Source organism: Anomaloglossus baeobatrachus, chromosome 12, assembly GCF_048569485.1.
Source record: "Anomaloglossus baeobatrachus isolate aAnoBae1 chromosome 12, aAnoBae1.hap1, whole genome shotgun sequence".
NCBI lineage: Eukaryota > Metazoa > Chordata > Amphibia > Anura > Aromobatidae > Anomaloglossus > Anomaloglossus baeobatrachus.
The window spans coordinates 141994394-142017879 of record NC_134364.1 but is presented as its reverse complement, the minus strand read 5'-3'; the positions used below and the strand labels follow the sequence as shown (position 1 = coordinate 142017879).

The 23486-nt window shown below is 46.6% G+C and overlaps 1 protein-coding gene across 2 annotated transcripts in view; it reads left to right on the top strand.

Annotated features, from left to right (window-relative positions):
* KCNJ10 (potassium inwardly rectifying channel subfamily J member 10) overlaps positions 1–23486 on the top strand; it is a 259124-nt gene that overhangs the window by 137689 nt on the left and 97949 nt on the right. The window contains exon 1 of one of the 2 annotated variants that reach the window (XM_075330698.1): positions 11059–11346. The exons of the other annotated variant lie outside the window; for it this stretch is intronic. Coding sequence (XP_075186813.1) covers positions 11281–11346 — 66 coding nt within the window. The 5' untranslated portion in view covers positions 11059–11280. Of the gene's footprint in view, positions 1–11058; positions 11347–23486 lie in introns of those variants that run through there. 2 annotated transcript variants of the gene reach the window in all.

Here is a 23486-nt window from a genome sequence, read left to right as displayed (position 1 = left end):
ATCTAGGTTAAAGAGTTTTTTGATATTTCTAGTGAGTCTTTTTCTGACTGAGCACTCCGCCCTAAGACCTGGCTGTGTTCATAACCATTGTAGCAGGAGCCTAGCTGCCCATACATGGAGGTTTGTAGTCCAAATAGTGGCATTTTGCCCAGATAAGGATGTTTTTAACCTAGATAGAGGCATTTAAGTTAGGTTCCCGGATTACAGAGATATACCTTGCCGTTGGTCTCCGGGCTTACATGCATTGGCCAATACATAAACTAAATATCTCTCTTTCGCAGTAGTGCAGTGCCATATTTTCCCTTGTAAATTTTTGGCTTTTTTCAGTGTGCAACTGTTTGCATTTATAGGCAAAAGCTCCAGGCAGACCTGATAACACTTGCACAATGAGGGGACCATCAAGGACCTCGCTGACCTTGAAGTTCGGGACTCAGTAGCAAAGGGAGAATAGTGGACAGGACCAGAGACTCTAATCCCACACAGGTCACGCTACCGTCATATGGACAGAAGAAGAAGACAACCAGGAGGGGACCCCCAGCCGCTCTACGCTACGGGGACCCACCAACCAAAGACAAGTGCAGGGGAAAGAAGCCACCAAGTCACTAAAGCGGCACTGGGATTAAGGGGACCTGCAGTTAAGACCAGCCAGCCTCGGGTGACCAGTTACCAGCTTGCAGTAAGTAAAAAGAACCAGTTACACCAAACTCCCCTTGTGGCCTACCTTCTTTCAACACCCACCTGCACCACCTATCCTCTGGGGCCCGGCCCTGCTTGCGGAGGGTCTAACATCCAGGCTGCCACTAACACCAGCCCCAGTAGTGAACCTTGTGCAGCAGCGGCTCCATCCACATAGCCGCAAAACCGCAAGTGGTGTCACATGTGAACATTATTCTAATCCCCTGTAAATAATCCCCTTTTCAAAAAGCACCCAGGGCACGGGACCAGGCAACGGCCACCAAAGTGACATTCCCCAGTTATATCCCGACCGGGACCTAGTACCCCATAACCAGGGCCGGCTCCAGGTTTTTGTGGGCCCCGGGCGGAAGAGTCCCAGTGGGCCCCATCCACAGACAGACACCGATACGAACATATACATATTTAAAGACAAACTCACAAAAATACATATAAACAGACAAATATATACAGTCATATACACTTACAGACACACACACACACACACACAAGTCTGCTGCATACAGACAGACACACACACACACAACTCTGCTACATACAGACAAACACACACACAAACTCTGCTACATACAGACAAACACACACACAAACTCTGCTACATACAGACAAACACACACAACTCTGCTACATACAGACAAACACACACAACTCTGCTACATACAGACAAACACACACAACTCTGCTACATACAGACAAACACACACAACTCTGCTACATACAGACAAACACACACAACTCTGCTACATACAGACAAACACACACAACTCTGCTACATACAAACACATACAACTCTGCTACATACAGACAAACACACACAACTCTGCTACATACAGACAAACACACACAACTCTGCTACATACAAACACATACAACTCTGCTACATACAGACAAACACACACAACTCTGCTACATACAGACAAACACATACAACTCTGCTACATACAGACAAACACACAACTCTGCTACATACAGACAAACACATACAACTCTGCTACATACAGACAAACACATACAACTCTGCTACATACAAACACATACAACTCTGCTACATACAGACAAACACATACAACTCTGCTACATACAGACAAACACACACAACTCTGCTACATACAGACAAACACATACAACTCTGCTACATACAGACAAACACACAACTCTGCTACATACAAACACATACAACTCTGCTACATACAGACAAACACACACAACTCTGCTACATACAGACAAACACATACAACTCTGCTACATACAAACACATACAACTCTGCTACATACAGACAAACACATACAACTCTGCTACATACAGACAAACACACACAACTCTGCTACATACAGACAAACACATACAACTCTGCTACATACAGACAAACACATACAGCTCTGCTACATACAAACACATACAACTCTGCTACATTCAGACAAACACACACAACTCTGCTACATACAGACAAACACATACAACTCTGCTACATACAGACAAACACATACAACTCTGCTACATACAGACAAACACATACAACTCTGCTACATACAAACACATACAACTCTGCTACATACAGACAAACACATACAACTCTGCTACATACAGACAAACACATACAACTCTGCTACATACAGACAAACACATACAACTCTGCTACATACAGACAAACACACACAACTCTGCTACATACAGACAAACACATACAACTCTGCTACATACAGACAAACACATACAACTCTGCTACATACAGACAAACACATACAACTCTGCTACATACAGACAAACACATACAACTCTGCTACATACAGACAAACACATACAACTCTGCTACATACAGACAAACACATATAACTCTGCTACATACAGACAAACACATACAACTCTGCTACATACAGACAAACACATACAACTCTGCTACATACAAACACATACAACTCTGCTACATTCAGACAAACACATACAACTCTGCTACATACAAACACATACAACTCTGCTACATACAGACAAACACACACAACTCTGCTACATACAGACAAACACATACAACTCTGCTACATACAAACACATACAACTCTGCTACATTCAGACAAACACACACAACTCTGCTACATACAGACAAACACATACAACTCTGCTACATACAGACAAACACACACAACTCTGCTACATACAGACAAACACATACAACTCTGCTACATACAGACAAACACATACAACTCTGCTACATACAGACAAACACACACAACTCTGCTACATACATACAAACACATACAACTCTGCTACATACAGACAAACACACACAACTCTGCTACATTCAGACAAACACACACAACTCTGCTACATACAGACAAACACACACAACTCTGCTACATACAGACAAACACACACAACTCTGCTACATACAGACAAACACACACAACTCTGCTACATACAGACAAACACACACAACTCTGCTACATACAAACACATACAACTCTGCTACATACAGACAAACACACACAACTCTGCTATATACAGACAAACACACACAACTCTGCTACATACAAACACATACAACTCTGCTACATACAGACAAACACACACAACTCTGCTACATACAGACAAACACACACAACTCTGCTACATACAGACAAACACACACAACTCTGCTACATACAGACAAACACATACAACTCTGCTACATACAGACAAACACATACAACTCTGCTACATACAGACAAACACATACAACTCTGCTACATACAGACAAACACATACAACTCTGCTACATACAGACAAACACACACAACTCTGCTACATACAGACAAACACATACAACTCTGCTACATACAGACAAACACATACAACTCTGCTACATACAAACACATACAACTCTGCTACATTCAGACAAACACATACAACTCTGCTACATACAAACACATACAACTCTGCTACATACAGACAAACACACACAACTCTGCTACATACAGACAAACACATACAACTCTGCTACATACAAACACATACAACTCTGCTACATTCAGACAAACACACACAACTCTGCTACATACAGACACATACAACTCTGCTACATACAGACAAACACATACAACTCTGCTACATACAGACAAACACACACAACTCTGCTACATACAGACAAACACATACAACTCTGCTACATACAGACAAACACATACAACTCTGCTACATACAGACAAACACATACAACTCTGCTACATACAGACAAACACACACAACTCTGCTACATACATACAAACACATACAACTCTGCTACATACAGACAAACACACACAACTCTGCTACATTCAGACAAACACATACAACTCTGCTACATACAAACACATACAACTCTGCTACATACAGACAAACACATACAACTCTGCTACATACAGACAAACACACACAACTCTGCTACATACAAACACATACAACTCTGCTACATTCAGACAAACACATACAACTCTGCTACATTCAGACAAATGCACACAACTCTGCTGCTCTGTGGGGCCCACACCCGCGGCTTGGCGGGGACAGCACCCGCGGCACTGGCAGCACCCGCGGCTCGGCAGGGCCCACACCCGCGGCTCGGCAGGGCCCACACCCGCGGCTCGGCGGGTACAGCACCCGCGGCACTGGCAGCACCCGCGGCTCGGCAGGGCCCACACCCGCGGCTCGGCGGGTACAGCACCCGCGGCACTGGCAGCACCCGCGGCTCGGCAGGGCCCACACCCGCGGCTCGGCGGGTACAGCACCCGCGGAATCGGCGGGTGGGGGCATTGGCAGGGGCCAGGGCATACATCCAGGGGGTAGAAGCAGCTCACCGGGGCCTATAATGGGGAGGAGGGGAGGGCACTTACCCGATTAGGTCACGGTGGAGAGGGGGCCCACACAGCGCCGGACAGAAGCTCGCCTCCTTCATCTGTGGGACTGAGAAAGCGGTAGCTCCGCCCACAGATGAAATTCAAACGAGGATGTCTGCGCGCCTTAAAGTGACGGCGCCGCAGATTGCTGCCGAGGACTGCGGTCCCCGGAACTCGGCCGGGGACCGCAGAACTGTAAAGGCGAGTGGGCCCCGGCCAAGGGACAGGAGAACTGACGAGGCCGAGTGGGCCCCCCCGGCTCTCCAGGGCCCCGGCATTTGCCCGGGTTTGCCGGGTGCTGACGCCGGCCCTGCCCATAACCCTGGGCGACACATATATACTGAAGATTATGTGTGAGATGGTATAAGGAGATTAGAGAGAGATGTATGGAACGGACAGGTTATATACTGGAGATTAAGTGTGAGGAGGTATCAGGAGATTAGAGAGATTTATGGAGAGGAACGGTTATATACTGGAGATTATGTGAGGGGGGTATCAGGAGATTAGACAGAGACGTATGGAGAGGAACGGTTATATACTGGAGATTAAGTGTGAGGAGGTATCAGGAGATTAGAGAGAGATTTATGGAGAGGAACGGTTATATACTGGAGATTATGTGTGGGGAGGTATCAGGAGATTAGACAGAGACGTATGGAGAGGAACCGTTATATACTGGAGATTAAGTGTGGGGAGGTATCAGGAGATTAGAGCAGAGATGTATGGAGAGGACAGGATATACACTGGAGATTATGTGTGGGGGGTATCAGGGGATTAGGGAGAGATATATGGAGAGGACAGGATAGACACTGGAGATTATGTGTGTGTGAGGAGACAACCCCCGCAGAGACCGTGTTCGCCTGTCATTCCCGGCGCACCGCGCTTCGGCGCCAGCGGCCTTTACTACTCCCCTCATCATCCTCACTAGGGCCCACTCCACCTGAGGGGAGCAGAAACATCTCAGCTGCTATTACCATATAGCGACAGCAGCGGCGGCTAATTCCCTGACCGCGTACCGCAGGTGGCTTCACGATATCAAACCTCCACCATCACCACCCCCTCCTTTATTGTACACCTCGGGGCCACGAAACCGGGCACAAGGGCCACCCCGTGACATCCCCCTGACCTGACATCACCGGCCCGGTGAGTAACAAAGTTAACCCCTTGCCCCGTGGATGCTACAACTTGGCATCACGAACAGGATAACGTGCCCAGGCTAAACGGGTACTGTGCACCTTACAGAACTGTGTTAAACTGTATCTCCTGGAAAGGACAGTCACCATTACTTGCGCAGAGAGGGAAAAGAAGGGGGGTGCCTTCATGGGCGGGACCCAACAAGAGCACGAAAGCGTGGGTGGAGCCCAGAAAGAGCGCGAAAGAGAACTCCCACTGCCGGAAACCCTGACTGACTCTAAAGATAAACTGTACTGCTTGTTTCATGTGTACCCCTTGACTGAAAGCCAGAAAACCAGCATCTTCTCTTAACCAGCCAGTGAACAGACTCTGGATGAAAACTCCATCAATGAACTGTGGCTCCAGGTACTGGAACCGACCAGAGGTATGGCTGCTCTGATCAAAGCGATGCAATCCAAGCAGGGGACTCAGCAACCCGTGACCATTGAACTGGCCTCCAGTGCTGATGACTTCCCCTGGCGGCGACACGGGAGGACCCCGCTGCCTCAGGTTCCTGATCGTTATCATGCTGATGGGCAGCCGATCTGCCGGTGCTGCGACAAGGTTGGACACTTTGCCTGGGAATGTCCTTTGAGTGCCTAGAGCCAGGGGGCTGGGACTAGCCCTCAGGCACCACCACCAGCCAAGCAATAATAACTGTTTTTCATGCAATGTTGATGCTTTTTTTCTTGATGCATTTGAATTTTTTTTGCTAACCGGGACATAGTTGAAATGTTTGATGCTGCCTCCCATAAAAGGAAAATTGTTAACTTGTTATTGAATACAAAAATTGTGGTGTACTAACTTTGTTTGTTTGTAGCCCGGGAGTGCTGCCATTTGCTGTGGGGGAATGTAGCACCCCTGAGGCTTCAGTCACCACAGGGTACTGTATCTCCCTTAAAATGTAGTACTCATCCCGGGTAAGGAGAGGTTAATCGCTGGTGTTTCTCACATCCATACATGTGTGTGGGGGGTATCAGGAGATTATGGAGGGATGTATGGAGAGGACAGATTATATAGTGGAGATTATAAATGGGGAGGTATCAGGAGATTAGGGAGAGATGTATGGAGAAGACCGATTATATACTAGAGGTTATTTGTGGGGAGGTATGAGGAGATTAAGGAGAGACATATGGAGAGGACAGATTATATACTGGAGATTGTGTGGGGAGATATCAAGAGATTAGGGAGAGATGTATGGAGAGTACAGTTTATATACTGGAGATTATGTGTGGGGAGGTATCAGGAGATTAGGGCAGAGATGTATGGAGAGTGCAGGTTATATACTGGAGATTATGTGTGGAGGGGGGTATCAGGAGATTAGAGAGAGATGTATAGAGGGTAGAGGTTATATAAAGGAGATTAGGGAGAGATGTATGGTGAGGAGCTGTTATATACTGAAGATCATGTGGGGAGGTATTAGAAGATTAGGGGGAGATATATGGAGAGGACAGGTGATATACTGGAGATTGTGTATGTGGGGGATATCAGGAGATCAGTGACAGATGTGTGGAGACAACAGGTTGTATACTGGAGATTATGTGTGTGGAGGGGTATCAGGGGATTAGGGAGTGATGTATGTAGAAGACAGGTTATATACTGGAGATTATGTATGTGGGGGGTATCAGGAGATTAGGGAGAGATGTATGGAGAGGACAGTTGATATATTGAAGATTACATGTGGTGAGATTAGGGCAGTGTCAGGTTTCCGGGTTTTCCAGTTCTCTTTTGAAAGAGCTTGCCCTCGGTTAACATGGAGTTTACTGTTCTGTTGCCCTACTTCCTGTCCAGCTGCTTAAAAGGCCGCCTCTAAGCCTAGTCCAGTGCCTGAGTATACTGCTTGCTGTGTGCTCCTGCCTTGCTGCTTCTAATTCCTGATTGCCTTTGGATCCTCCTGAAAGACTACCGACCGACTCTGGACCATACCCGGTTTCTTCAAGCTGTGCCCGGACTCCGTCTGCCGTCTTCGGTCAGCACTTCTGCCCGGTTCTTTCCGGTTCGTAACCACTCTGGACTATCATCCCGTACGGACACTTCTGGACTTTACCACTTGCCCCTTGTGTCCCGACTGCTGCGCATTTAGGCCTTCCGGGGTGATTGCCGGACAGTCCCTGTATAGGGGTTCGCTCTGGTGGTCTCCCTGGGGGAGTCCGGTGCGTGGCCCCGGGAATTCCCTTCGCTCCGTTTCGGGAAGGTATTTCGTGTGTTTGTTCTGCTGTGTTTGTTCCGTTGTGTACCTACCGTGGTTACATATTATAAACATCTTGTACCAAGAACTCGTCTCTGGTTGTCATTGCCCTAACGCTATCGAAATCCTCAGAACATACAATAGTATTACAGGCAGAAATGTATGAAGATGTGCCACCCCTGCAGCGAATCGAACAGCTTGGATCCAGGGGGGTGGTGATTACTCGTGGCTCGAGGGTCTCCGGACCTGGGGGCTAGGGGCCACACTCAAATGGAAAAGTGGTATTTACAGGGAATTGGTATAGTTCGTGACGCTACCCGTGGTGTACGGTAATTGGGAGTACCACCGCTGCCGTTGGGAGTACCCGGGGTGATGGAGTGGGGCAGCAAGAGGACGCTACACTCCACGGGTAGGGGTAGGCCCCGGGACTCTGGATGGTGATGCGGGGACGCAGTGCAGGGGTCAGTCGGGTACTCACTCAGTAATGAAGCTGACGCTGACAACAAGGTAAACCAAGTCTCTGGGTGCCGTTGCCTCTCGAGGGGAGCTCATCCGGGTCCCATCCCCTGCAGCACTGCCTGGTGGTCTGTAAACTGCCTCCTGGCACACAATTTAGATTGTCCGTTGTGGCCCGGTAGCTTGGAGCTTTCCAGGCCCTGCTCCCCACTGTGGCTAAGTGAAGGAGCCTGCTCTCAGGAGCTCACACTTGGGATTTCAGTGGGCCGCTTGCTAGGAAAGCCCTAACCCCCTTATTGCGCTAGTGCCCCGATCTCTGAGCTTCGTGGGAACAGTCCATAAAGGCCCTGTACTCCACAGGTTAATTGCCAGGTCGCCTGAAGCTTCTCCCCGACCTAGGGTCCGTGTACCCCGACGTGCCTTCGGCCCGGACTGGTGATAGAACCAGGCTGCTGACCGTCCTCCTTGACGGGTTCCAGGCACCTAGCCTCAATCCTCTGTGACCGGGGGTCCGACTTCCCTAGGTCCAGACCACTGTCTGCGACCTAGTCTGCTTTACCCCTGGGAGCTCCAACTCCCAGCTTCCTCAGAGCTCCTCACAGCTCGAGGGTTCCTACTCGACTCTACTGACACGTCCCACCTCCCTGTCTGACCCCTAGGTTGGCGGTCCTATTCCTGCTTCAGCAGCCCACTAGTGTGCCTGACAGGTGTGGTGCAAGATGTATCTAGGATTTGTGAATGCTGGTGGAGGCAGTACTGCAGGTTAGGTTCCCAGAACCATGGGGGTTTGAGTCTTGCACGGGAAGGGCAGATTGTGCAGAACCCTGTGATGACCTGAATAGTCCGGGGCGTCACAGAGAGAACAGAATGGCCATCATGGAAGATGTTGCAGTAGTCTGGTCGTGATATGATTAGGGTGTTCATTGTCATTAGAAATATTGTATAATGGAGGCGTCAGGAAGTGGTGAGGGCTTCAATGTCAGGTATGAAGGGCAGTGGAGGGGGAGGCTACCTCCAGGTATTACAGACTTGGGTAATGGTAGAGCCAGTGATTATGTCTGGAGGAGAAACATGAGGTGGACACGAGAGGAGTAATATAAGCATGTAGGTGGTACTGCAGGCAATGGGATGTGCGATAACTATGGTGACTTCACAAATTACTTCCAAGTGGGCTCAGATAAGTTGTGGGTAGACACAGAGTACTGATGGGTGGGTTTAGTCCAGTGGCTAGATGATCAGCACAGGATGGTGTCAAATGTGCAAAATATTGGAAGGTGGGCGCAGAAAATTAGTCAGATGGCAAAGCATTGTAAAAGATGTGCACAGTATAGTAACAGATGGGCACACAATCCTGACGGTGGCAAGTAGGCACCGACTACTAATGTGACGCCCTGGCTTATCAGGTCGTCCCAGGGTATTGTGCAATCTGCCCTTCTGTGCAATATCCACCTCCTCCTTGGTTATGGGTCCCCAACTACGGTGTTGCCAACAGCAGTCAATCAAAGTCCTAGGTACACTCTGCACCAACCCACCAGACACACCAGTAGACGGCCTGAGTGGAATAGGGCCGCCCACTTGGGGGGTTGGTTAAGGGGAGACAGGAGTGTCAGGAGCAGTGTAGTTGAAGCGAGGACGTTGAAGGAGAGAGGAGGTCAGGAGCCGGGCTCCTTGGAAGTAACTAGGTGACAGATGGTGGTATGGACCTAGTAGGAGCTGGACCCCCGGTCGCAGGTGATGGTGGCAAGGGGCACGGAACTGTCGAGGAGGACAGCTGACGGCCTTGCACCATCACCAGGCTGGGACCAGGGCACAACGGGGTACGTGGACCCTAGGTCAGAGAGTAGCTACAGGCAACCTGACAATTGACCCGACGAGAACGGAGCCTTCAAGATCCGTTCTCCACCCGCTCCAAAATCGGGGTACTAGCGCTATGAGGGGGATAGGACTTTCCACATACACGGTGCTGGAAATCCCAAGCATAAAGCCTGAGAGCAAGCTCCCACAGTTAGCCACACTGGGGTGCGAGACCCGACTAGTTCCACACTACCGAGTCCAACAGAGAAGTAACTTAGTGCTAGGAGGCAGGTCATGGATCACCAGGCAACACCATCGGCGACGGCACCCGAACTAGCTCCCCTCAGCGGCAGCGGTGTCCAGAACTTTGGTTTATCCGGTTGTCGGTGTCAGCTTTATGGGTTGAGTGAGTACGAAAGTGACCTCTGCACTCCCCACGGCATCCTCCCAACGCCATCACCGAGTCCTGGGGCATCCCCCCTACCCGTGGAGGGTCCTAACACCTGACTGCCCCATTCCATCGCCCCCGGATACTCTCATTGGCAGCGGTGGTACTCCCCAAATTACCACAAACCATGGGTGGCGTCACAAACTCTAACTCATCCCCTGTAAAACACCCCCTTCGTTTGAGGAGCCGCACGACCCCCGGGTCCGGAGACCCCTTGATCCACCGCGGATCCGGATCCGAGCAGCTCGGCTGCTGGCACGGGGGCGGCACACTACCAGTTGGGTACAGAATAGTAGTAGGATGGCACAGGATTCTAGAATATGGGCGCAAAATAGTAGCAACGTGGCACAGAAATCTGGAAGTGTGGCCTCAGAATGTCAACAGTTAAGGGAAAATAATCCTAGAGGTGGGGCACAGCCTGGTGGCAGAGAATATTAGCCCGGAGTCTGGGATCACTTGCCCGGACCTCACAGAGCTCTGCTCTCTATCTCCTCAGGGGTTCCTATTCTGTGAGGTCCCAGTTAGCATTCTGTGGAAGTCTGCTCCTCTTGTATTCTTCCCCCACCCCCAGTAATGTGATGCGGGGTCTCCATTCATTTCCACCTCATTAGAGACTTGCAGAAAGTTTCTACCCCTCCGTCTTCTCCACCAATCACAGCTCCTGGCTCCTCTGCCCGATCTTCTGCAGATGATCTCAGCCAGGCTGTGTCAGTCTCTGGAGCCTCTGCACCTGCCATCTACTGGACCCGACACGGTGAGTCCCCCGGGAAGAGGGCGATCCCTGCACTCATATTACTATATGGAGATATATACTGCACACACACAGGTACACATACACATACATATATACTGCACAGATATAAATTACACATATAGTTTTATATATACAAAAGAATATATTGTATGCGTGTAGTATATATGTGTAAAATGGAACATGTTTATGTATGTAATATATATATACACGTACACGTGTGTTTATGTGCGCACAATATATATTTGTAAAAGTGTGCGTGCTCAGTATATATGTGTAACCTGTATATATGTGTGCACGCACCATGTGTAACATGTTTATGTACAGTATGTGTGTGCATAGTATGTGTTTGTTATGTATGGGTACATGTGTGTAGTATATATATATATGTAATATGTGTATGTGTGCAGTATGTGTAATTTTTTGTATATATGTGTGTGTGTGCATTATATAAGTGTAATATATGTGTTTGTATAGATGTTCTTTTTGTGTGTCTATATATACTGTATATATATATATATAGTGTATATATATGTGTGGTATATAAGTTTAATGTACAGTACAGACCAAAAGTTTGGACACACCTTCTCATTCAAAGAGTTTTCTTTATTTTCATGACTGAAAATTGTAGATTCACATTGAAGGCATCAAAACTATGAATTAACACATGTGGAATGAAATACATAACAAAAAAGTGTGAAACAACTGAAAATATGCCTTATATTCTAGGTTCTTCAGTAGCCACCGTTTGCTTTCATTACTGCTTTGCACACTCTTGGCACTCTCATGATGAGCTTCAGGAGGTAGTCACCGGAAATGGTCTTCACTTCACAGGTGTGGCCTGTCAGGTTTAATAAGTGGGATTTCTTGCCTTATAAATGGGGTTGGGACAATCAGTTGTGTTGTTCAGAAGTCTGGTGGATACAGCTGATAGTCCTACTGAATAGACTGTTAGAATTTGTATTATGGCAAGAAAAAAGCAGCTAAGTAAAGAAAAACGAGTGGCCATCATTACTTTAAGAAATGAAGGTCAGTCAGTCTGAAAAATTGGGAAAACTTTGAAAGTGTCCCAAAGTGCAGTGGCAAAAACCATCAAACGCTACAAGAAAACTGGCTTACATGAGGGCCGCCCCAGGAAAGAAAGACCAAGAGTCACCTCTGCTGTGGAGGATAAGTTTATCCGAGTCATGAGCCTCAGAAATCGCAGGTTAACAGCAGCTCAGATTAGAGACCAGGTCAATGCCACACAGAGTTCTAGCAGCAGACACATCTCTAGAACAACTGTTAAGAGGAGACTTTGTGCAGCAGGCCTTCATGGTAAAATAACTGCTAGGAAACCACTGCTAAAGACAGGCAACAAGCAGAAGAGACTTGTTTGGGCTAAAGAACACAAGGAATGGACATTAGACCAGTGGAAATCTGTGCTTTGGTCTGATGAGTCCAAATTTGAGATCTCTGGATCCAACCACCGTGTCTTTGTGCGACGCAGAAAAGGTGAACGGATGGATTCTACATGCCGTGAAGCATAGAGGTTTGATGGTGTGGGGGTGCTTGCTGGTGACACTGTTGGGGATTTATTCAAAATTGAAGGCATACTGAACCATTATGGCTACCACAGCATCTTGCACCGGTGTGCTATTCCATCCGGTTTGCGTTTAGTTGGACCATCATTTATTTTTAAACAGGACAATGACCCCAAACACACCTCCAGGCTGTGTAAGGGCTATTTGACTAAGAAGGAGAGTGATGGGGTGCTATGGCAGGTGACCTGGCCTCCACAGTCACCAGACCTGAACCCAATCGAGATGGTTTGGGGTGAGCTGAACCGCAGAGGGAAGGTAAAAGAGCCAACAAGTGCTAAGCATCTGTGGGAACTCCTTCAAGGCTGTTGGAAAACCATTTCCGGTGACTACTTCTTGAAGCTCATCAAGTGAATGCCAAGATTGTGCAAAGCAGTAATGAAAGCAAAAGGTGGCTACTTTGAAGAACCTAGAATATAAGACATATCAGTTGTTTCACATTTTTTTGTTAAGTATTTCATTCCACATGTGTTAATTCATAGTTTTGATGCCTTCAATGCGAATCTACAATTTTCAGAGTCATGAAAATAAAGAAAACTCTTTGAATGAGAAGGTGTGTCCAAACTTTTGGTCTGTACTGTATGTATATATGTGTATGGGTGTAGTATTTGTGTATATTGTGTTTCTACAGTGGCTGAAATATGTATTGAACATGTCACCAATTTTTAAGTAAATATATTTCTAAAGGTGCTATTGACATGAATTTCTCACCAGATGTCGGTAACAACCCATCCAATGCACATAGGAAAATAAACCAAACCATAAATTAAGTGATGTGTAATAATAAGAAATGACACAGAGAAAAAGTATTGAACACAAAGAATGAAAGGGGAAAAAAGCCATGGAAAGTCCTGACAGCAGCTGAAATCTATCAGTAATCAGAAAGCAATCCTGCCACTTAGAGAAAAATAATATCAGCTGGTTCAACTGATGGCCAATAAAAAAGGTGTCTCATACGAAGCTGCGACACAAGAAACATCTCATGATGGGTAAAACCAGTGAGCTATCTCAAGACCTTCACAACCTCATTGTTACAAATCATATTGATGGCATTGGTTACAGGAGAATGTCTAAACTACTGAAGCTTCCAGTGAGTACTGCTGGGGCCATAATCCATAAGGCGAAAGAACATAATTTCACCATCAACCAGCCATGACCAGGTGATCCCTGCAAGAATTCAGACAGAAGAGTGAAAAGAATTATCAGAAGAGTTGTCTAAGAGCCAAGGACACCTGTGGGGACCAACAGAAGGACCTGGAATCAGCAGGTATAATTTTTTGACAGAAAACAATAAGTAATGCACTTCCACCACTACCAAGACTCTATTGCTGACCAAAAAGTAGGTCAAGAGACTTTCAAGCCAATTCTGCCAGTAGTTCACAGGCTTGTCTAAATATTGTTGAGCATAGTCCAGTCAGTTGAGACCAAAACTGAACTCTTTGGATGCCATATAACACACTATGTTTGAAGGCCAAATGGAAAAACACCTCCAAAACACCTAGTTACACAGTTACATAAGCTGAAAAAAAAGACTAAAGGCTGCTTTACACGCGTCGATATCTCATGCGATCGCACATCCGGCATCGTTAGTGACGTAGTTGCGTGTGACACCTACGTGCGATTCGGATTGTACGAAAAACCGTTGATCGCATACACGTCGTTCATTATCTAAAAATTGAACATCCGGTTGTTCAATGTTCCCGAGGCAGCACACATCGCTGTGTGTGACACCCCGGGAACGATGAACACATCTTACCTGCGTCCTGCCGGCAATGCGTAAGGAAGGAGGTGGGCGGGATGTTTACGTCCCGCTCATCTCCGCCCCTCCGCTTCTATTGGCCGGCTGCTGTGTGATGTCGCTGTGATGCCGAACGTCCCTCCCCCTTCAGGAAGTGGATGTTCGCCGCCCACAGCGAGGTCGTATGGAAGGTAAGTACGTGTGACGGAGTTTAATCGTTTGTGCGACACGGCCAACAAATTGAACGTGCCGCACATACGATGGAGGCGTGTCACATCGCATATGAGATCGCATGTGAAATTGTAACGTGTAAAGCAGCCTTAAATCTGCTAGATTGGCCGAGCCGATCACTGGAGCTGAATCCAATAGATAATTTAAAGAAGGAACTAAAGGTCAGAGTTCATAGAAGGAGCCGGGACCTGCAGAATAAGAGAAGAATGGGCCAAAATACACCTAAGCCATGCAGGCGACTAGTGTCTCCATACAGGAGGCGTCTGGAAGCTTCATCACCAACAAAGGCTTCTGTACAAAGTATTATATATATATGGCATCCTGCCACCACGTCTCTTCAATTTATATGCAGAAGATATTTTCAGGAAAGTTGGAGTAGCCGAAAAAGAAGAAATCAAAAATTGCTGGATGAATCGTCAACAATGTTAAATACACAGACGATACGACATTGATAGCAACAAGCGTAGATGGAATGAAGGACTTATTACAGAGTGTCAAGATGGAAAGCTCAAACATGGGACTCCTACTCAATACAAAGAAGACAAAGATATTGGCTATGGCCAGGTACGACCGGGACACGTGTGAGGGATGGCGACAAACTGGAAGATGTAAAGGACTTCATCCTCCTTGGATCAATGATCACTCAAGATGCAGTGATGACATCGGAAGTCTATAGGAGAATATCTATGGGCAAATCAACAATGAAGTCACTGGACAAGGTCCTCATATCCAGGAACATTTCACTGGTGACAAAGACGCAGCTCGTACATAGTCTGGTCTTCTCTGTAGTCACATATAGACCCGAAACCTGGACGACAAAGAAACAAGACAGAAGAAGAATCAACACCTTCAAACTATGGTACTGGAGAAGGAGGTTATCGATACCATGGATGGCAAGAACAAACCAATCAATCAAGCCAGACATGTCACTCAAAGCAAGGATCACCAAGCCACGACTGGCCTACTTGCCTACACATACTAATTGCCTACTTGTTGCTTACTTGCCTACACATCATTTAAAGAGCGCAATCACTGAAGAAGGAAATAATGGTCAAAAGAAAAGAAGGAACAAGGCAAAGAGGAAGACCAGAAACCCGATGGCTTAATACAATCAAGATAACAGTGGAGAAGACCCTGGTAGACCTATCTAGACTGCCCAAGATCAATCTTCCTACAGAGCATTCATACATCAAGTCACCATGACTCGAGATCGAGCTGAAGGCCATTAAAAGAAGAAAGATTATATAAATTTCAGAAAGTGTGGTCAAAACCTTTTCCCTGTGTCATTTCTCAGTACTGCACATCACTTCAAGGGGTACTCCCATCTCCAAGATCCTATCCCAATATGTAGTAGGTGTAATAATAAGAATATTAGCATATACCTCAGATTAGAAATGTACGAGTATAGTTCTGATTCACTATGTTGTTTACCTTATGTTCAGGGCATTGCAGGACCCTAGGTATCCATGGTTACAACCACTATAATACATATGTCACTCTCTGTATGTGTGTAAAATATGTGTATATACACTACTCATAAAAAGTTAGAGATATTTGGATTTCAGGTGAAATTTATGGAACACGGGAAATGTTCAGGCTTCAGTGACAATTTAAGGGGAATACATGAAATAGCAGAAACTGCTGTGTGAATACTGACTTGAAAAATCCAATAGCTATACAGTATGTAAGAGTGAAAATGTGAAAAATGGAACCTGCATTACTGCCATGAACATATGAATCAAGAGAAATTTAGCTACTGAATTGATCAATGCAATAGAGCCCCAACACTACGCCAAAGTATTTCTCTACGTTGGGGTCCCTAGCTTGTGTGTGTCCTCTCATGCAGTTAAAAAAAACTTACCGTGTATGGGAAGCTGAGACCCAGGCTATTTATGCGTATGATATGGATTGGCAATAGGTGTGCATAGTATTTTTTCGTTTGTATAGCAGCGGAGGGGCGGAGATGAGCGGGACGTAACATCCTGCCCACCTCCTTCCTTCCTCATAGCGGCCGGGAGGCAGGTAAGGAGAGCTTCCTCGCTCCTGCGGCGTCACACGCAGCGATGTGTGCTGCCGCAGGAATGAGGAACAACTTCGTTACTGCTGCAGTAACGATAATTGAGAATGGACCCCCGTGTCGCCGATTAGCGATTTTGCACAGTTTTGCAACGATGCAAAATCGCTTATCGATGTCACACGCAACGGCATCGCTAATGCGGCCGGATGTGCGTCACAAAATCCGTGACCCCAACGACTCCGCATTAGCGATGTCGCAGCGTGTAAAGCCCGCTTTAGAATGGTGTTCCAAACGTTATTCCTATTTGTTAGTATTTTTTCGTTTGTGAACCCTCCCCAACCACACGTATTGCCAATCCATATCATACGCATAAATAGCCGGGGTCTCAGCTTCCCATACACGGTAAGTTTTTTAACTGCATGAGAGGACACACACAAGCTAGGGACCCCAACGTAGAGAAATACTTTGGCGTAGTGTTGGGGCTCTATTGCATTGATCAATTCAGTAGCTAAATTTCTCTTGATTCATATGTTCATGGCAGTAATGCAGATTCCATTTCTCACATTTTCACTCTTGCATGTAGCTATTGGATTTTTCAAGTCAGTATTCACACAGCAGTTTCTGCTATTCCATGTATTCCCCTTACATAGTCACTGGTGTGCGTACCTTATCTCCCCATAGTGATGTTTATTTAGGTTTTTGCACCCAGTTCAGACTTAGAATGGTGTTCCAAACGTTATTCCTATTTTTCAGTGACAATTTGTCATGACAGTCGGGTATTTCTGCGTGAGCAGCAATGGTGATTTCCTCATCTCAAACTATTTATTGACACAAAGGCCCACACCAGTGGTGTGTAATGTACACCCCTCCACCCCCCAAAATGTCAATGTTTGAATAACTGGTCATGCTGACTTTAGCATCAATTCCAGTTGACGACGCCTCCTGCTGGTGACCAGTGGAGTTATTGTCTGCGGAGGCATGGCATCCCAGTCTTCTTAAAGGACAGAACTCAGGTCATTGACATTCTGAGGTACAGAGTTACGGCCTCTACACGGAGACTTAGCTGATCCCATAGATTTCTATGAGATTCAGGCCTGGAGAAAGTGCCGCCGCTCCATTTGAGGTTCCCCAGTATCAAACAGCCATTACCTAATGATGTGGCCTCTATGAGCTGGAGCATTGATATCCATGAAGATGACCTTAGACCGGTGTTCACGCAGAGGCACAATGGCTGGATTACTGATGATATTCCAGTAGTAGGGGCTGTCACTGTACCATCACACAATGTAGAGCTGTTCTGTACTGACCAGACACACCGGCCCACTCTAACACCACCACCACCAAAGGGTCGTCTGGTGACAGCAGTCGCTGATGCATTCTTCGTGACCTCTCTAACATCACTGGAGGCTATCATTACTGCTCAGTGGGAATCTACTTCCATCAGTTACGAGCACTGAGGCTCACTGGTCCCTCCTCCAGCATAGATGATACATGTGCCTGGTGGTACGGTCCTTGGTTGTCTACCACGCAGACCACACTGATATAAATGGTTTTGAATGGTCTGACTTGACACTTAGATTAACTTTACGAAGGACGTATGAATCAGGCCGCATACAAGGTTAACCTGGAAAAACAGTTGCTTCCTTCTGCTCAGGCAATGTTCCCCAACTCCGAGGACTGGTTTTTCCAGCAGGACAATACACCATGCAACACAGCTAGGTCAATCAATCTGTGCATGAAGGCCCACCACATCAAAACCCTGTCTTGGCCAGCCCAATCTACAGACCAGAACCCCATTGAAAACCTCTGGAATGTAATAAAGAGGAAGATGGATAGTCACAAGCCATCAAACAAAGAAGAACTGCTTAAATTTTTGCACCGGGAGTGGCCTAAGGTCACCCAAAACCAGTGTGAAGACTGGTGGAAAGCAGCTAAGATGCATGAAAGCTGGGATTAATAATCATGGTTATTCCACAGAATATTGATTTCTGAATCTTCCTGAGGTAAAACATTATTAGCATTCTTGTTTCTGAATGATTATGAACTTGTTTTCTTTGCATTATTTGAGGTGAATACAATGCATTGTCTGTTATTTTGACCATTTCTCATTTTCAGAAAATAAATACAAAATTTATTGCTTGGAAATTCGGACATGTCGTCAGTAGTTTATAGAATAAGAGACCAATTTACATTTTAGGCTGCTTTCACACTACGTTTTTTTAAAATGCGTCATGAACGTTTTTTTAACGCAAAAACGGATCCAGTGCAAATGCGTTTTCATTTCAATGCATTTGCAATGGACTCGCGTCAACATGCGTTCACCTGCGTTTGCGTGCGTTATAGTCAGGATCCAGCGACTTGCAGTTTTCTAACTTTTTTCAAAAACGCTACTTGTAGCGTTTTTGAGCTGCGTCCAAATACTGCAAATTGCTGGATCCTGACTAAACAGCATGCAAACGCATGTGAACGCTGGCATGCTGATAGACAGGATCCTGCTTGCTCTACTGAGCATGCCCAGAAACCAGCCTCGCGTGATCAGTCTCTCTCTCCCCCTCCCTCCCCCTCCCTCTCTCTCCTCTCTCCCCCGCCTGAGAGCGGAGGACGCTCGTAACCAAGGTAAATATCGGGTAACCGCGGGCTTAGTTACCCGATGTTTATCTTGGTTATGTGTGCAGGGAGCAGGCAGCCCTGCTCCTAGCAGCTGCAGACGCTCGTAACCAATGTAAATATCGGGTATCCAAGCAAGTTACCCAATGTTTACCTTGGTTACGAGCCTCCGTAGCTGTCAGATATCGGCTCCCAGTCTTTCACGTTCAGTTCCCCTCACTCCCGATCACATGACTCCAATGCCCGCCCATAAACTTAAAGTGACAGGATCCTGCAAAATAACACATGCATTTGCATGCGTTTTTCTTTGCAAAAACAGGATTCGCTTTTGCAGCAAAAAAACGTTCATGACGCATGCTAAAAAAAAGTAGTGTGAAAGCCGCCTTACTCAAAAATATAAAGAGAAAAACTGACAATTGTGAAGCAGTCTCGTACTTTTTGCCAGAGCTGTGTATATACATTATTTTATATATATATATATATATATATATATATATACAGTTAGGTCCAGAAATATTTGGACAGTGACACAATTTTGGCGAGTTGGGCTCTGCATGCCACCACATTTGATTTGAAATGAAACCTCTACAACAGAATTCAAGTGCAGATTGTAACGTTTAATTTGAAGGTTTGAACAAAAATATCTGATAGAAATTGTGGGAATTGTCACATTTCTTTACAAACACTCCACATTTTAGGAGGTCAAAAGTAATTGGACAAATAAACCAAACCCAAACAAAATATTTTTATTTTCAATATTTTGTTGCGAATCCTTTGGACGCAATCACTGCCTTAAGTCTGGAACCCATGGACATCACCAAACGCTGGGTTTCCTCCTTCTTAATGCTTTGCCAGGCCTTTACAGCCGCAGCCTTCAGGTCTTGCTTGTTTGTGGGTCTTTCCGTCTTAAGTCTGGATTTGAGCAAGTGAAATGCATGCTCAATTGGGTTAAGATCTGGTGATTGACTTGGCCATTGCAGAATGTTCCACTTTTTTGCACTCATGAACTCCTGGGTAGCTTTGGCTGTATGCTTGGGGTCATTGTCCATCTGTACTATGAAGCGCCGTCCGATCAACTTTGCGGCATTTGGCTGAATCTGGGCTGAAAGTATATCCCGGTACATTTCAGAATTCATCCGGCTACTCTTGTCTGCTGTTATGTCATCAATAAACACAAGTGACCCAGTGCCATTGAAAGCCATGCATGCCCATGCCATCACGTTGCCTCCACCATGTTTTACAGAGGATGTGGTGTGCCTTGGATCATGTGCCGTTTCCTACTTTCTCCAAACTTTTTTCTTCCCATCATTCTGGTACAGGTTGATCTTTGTCTCATCTGTCCATAGAATACTTTTCCAGAACTGAGCTGGCTTCATGAGGTGTTTTTCAGCAAATTTAACTCTGGCCTGTCTATTTTTGGAATTGATGAATGGTTTGCATCTAGATGTGAACCCTTTGTATTTACTTTCATGGAGTCTTCTCTTTACTGTTGACTTAGAGACAGGTACACCTACTTCACTGACAGTGTTCTGGACTTCAGTTGATGTTGTGAACGGGTTCTTCTTCACCAAAGAAAGTATGCGGCGATCATCCACCACTGTTGTCATCCGTGGACGCCCAGGCTTTTTTGAGTTCCCAAGCTCACCAGTCAATTCCTTTTTTCTCAGAATGTACCCGACTGTTGATTTTGCTACTCCAAGCATGTCTGCTATCTCTCTGATGGATTTTTTCTTTTTTTCAGTCTCAGGATGTTCTGCTTCACCTCAATTGAGAGTTCCTTAGACCGCATGTTGTCTGGTCACAGCAACAGCTTCCAAATGCAAAACCACACACCTGTAATCAACCCCAGACCTTTTAACTACTTCATTGATTACAGGTTAACGAGGGAGACGCCTTCAGAGTTAATTGCAGCCCTTAGAGTCCCTTGTCCAATTACTTTTGGTCCCTTGAAAAAGAGGAGGCTATGCATTACAGAGCTATGATTCCTAAACCCTTTCTCCGATTTGGATGTGAAAACTCTCATATTGCAGCTGGGAGTGTGCACTTTAAGCCCATATTATATATAGAATTGTATTTCTGAACATGTTTTTGTAAACAGCTAAAATAACAAAACTTGTGTCACTGTCCAAATATTTCTGGACCTAACTGTATATATATATATACTAGCTTTAGTACCCAGGCTTTGCCCGGGAAAGTAACTGTCTCTCTGTCTCTCTCCCAGTTTCTGTCTGTGTGTCGCTGTCTGTCTGTCTCGCTGTCTGTCTCTTTCCTTGTCTGTCTGTTTCTATCTCTCTGTCTGTATTTGCATCAGTCTCTGTCTCATTCCCTGTATCTGTCTGTGTCTCTCTCTCTCTCTGTCTCTTTTCCCGTCTGTCTCTTTGCCCGGCCTGACTCTTTGCCCGGCCTGTCTCTTTGCCCGTCTGTCTCTTTGCCCGTCTGTCTCTTTGCCCATCTGTCTCTTTCCCAGTCTGTCTCTTTGCCCATCTGTCTCTTTCCCAGTCTGTCTCTTTCCCAGTCTGTCTCTTTGCCCATCTGTCTCTTTGCCCATCTGTCTCTTTGCCCGGTCTGTCTCTTTGCCCGGTCTGTCTCTTTGCCCGGTCTGTCTCTTTGCCCGGTCTGTCTCTTTCCCAGTCTGTCTCTTTGCCCATCTGTCTCTTTCCCAGTCTGTCTCTTTCCCAGTCTGTCTCTTTCCCAGTCTGTCTCTTTGCCAGTCTGTCTCTTTCCAGGGCTGTCTCTTTCCAGGTCTGTCTCTTTCCAGGTCTGTCTCTTTGGGCATTTGTCTCTTTGGGCATTTGTCTCTTTGCCCGGCTATCTCTTTGCCCGGCTGTCTCTTTCCAGGGCTGTCTCTTTGCGGGTCTGTCACTTTGCCCCGTCTGTCTCTCTACTAGTCTGTCTCTTTCCAGGTCTGTCTCTTTGGCAGTCTCTCTCTTTCCAGGGCTGTCTCTTTGCCCGGCTGTCTCTGTCTGTGTCTCTGTCTCTCTTTATCCGTCTCACCACCGACATCTTTTTACCTCACACATAAGTTTGTTATACTAAAGGCTACTTTACACGCTGCGATATCAGTACTGATATCGCTAGTGTGGGTACCCGCCCCCATCTGTTGCGCGACACGGGCAAATCGCTGCCCGTGCCGCACAACATCGCCCAGACCCGTTACACATACTTACCTGCTCGGCGACGTCGCTGTGACCGGCGAACCGCCTCCTTTCTAAGGGGGCGGTCCGTGCGGCGTCACAGCGACATCACTGAGCGGCCGCCCAATAGCAGCGGAGGGGCGGAGATGAGCGGGACGTAACATCCCGCCCACCTCCTTCCTTCCACATAGCGGCCGGGAGGCAGGTAAGGAGAGCTTCCTCGTTCCTGCGGCGTCACACGGAGCGATGTGTGCTGCCGCAGGAGCGACGAACTACATCGTTACTGCTGCAGTAACGATAATCGAGAATGGACCCCCATGTTACCGATGAGCGATTTTGCACGTTTTTGCAACGATGCAAAATCGCTCATCGGTGTCACACGCAGCAACATCGCTAATGCGGCCGGATGTGCGTCACAAATTCCGTGACCCCAACGACTCCGCATTAGCGATATCAGAGCGTGTAAAGCCCCCTTAACAGTTTATTTTGTTCCTATAGCAACCACTGACAGTTGCTATTTACTGGTATAGCCTGCAGCTCCATTCAGTTTAATGCAAGAAGGCCTGCGGAGACACCATCACATGTTTCTCAACGCTGGCAGGAAACTAGCCAGGTCTTTCACCGGGAAGGAACAACCACGGGAAGGGCAGTCTCCAGTCAAGGAGACCACCTATGCCAAACATGGTATCCATCCACAGACAGCCGTTTCGGGGTATTTGCCCCTCATCAGTGTGGAGTAGGAATCTGGCTAGTGGGACATTGCCTAGTAAAAGACTATGTGAGCAAGGATGGTTGACCTTAGGGAGATCAACATCCACCACTGCGGAGACACCATC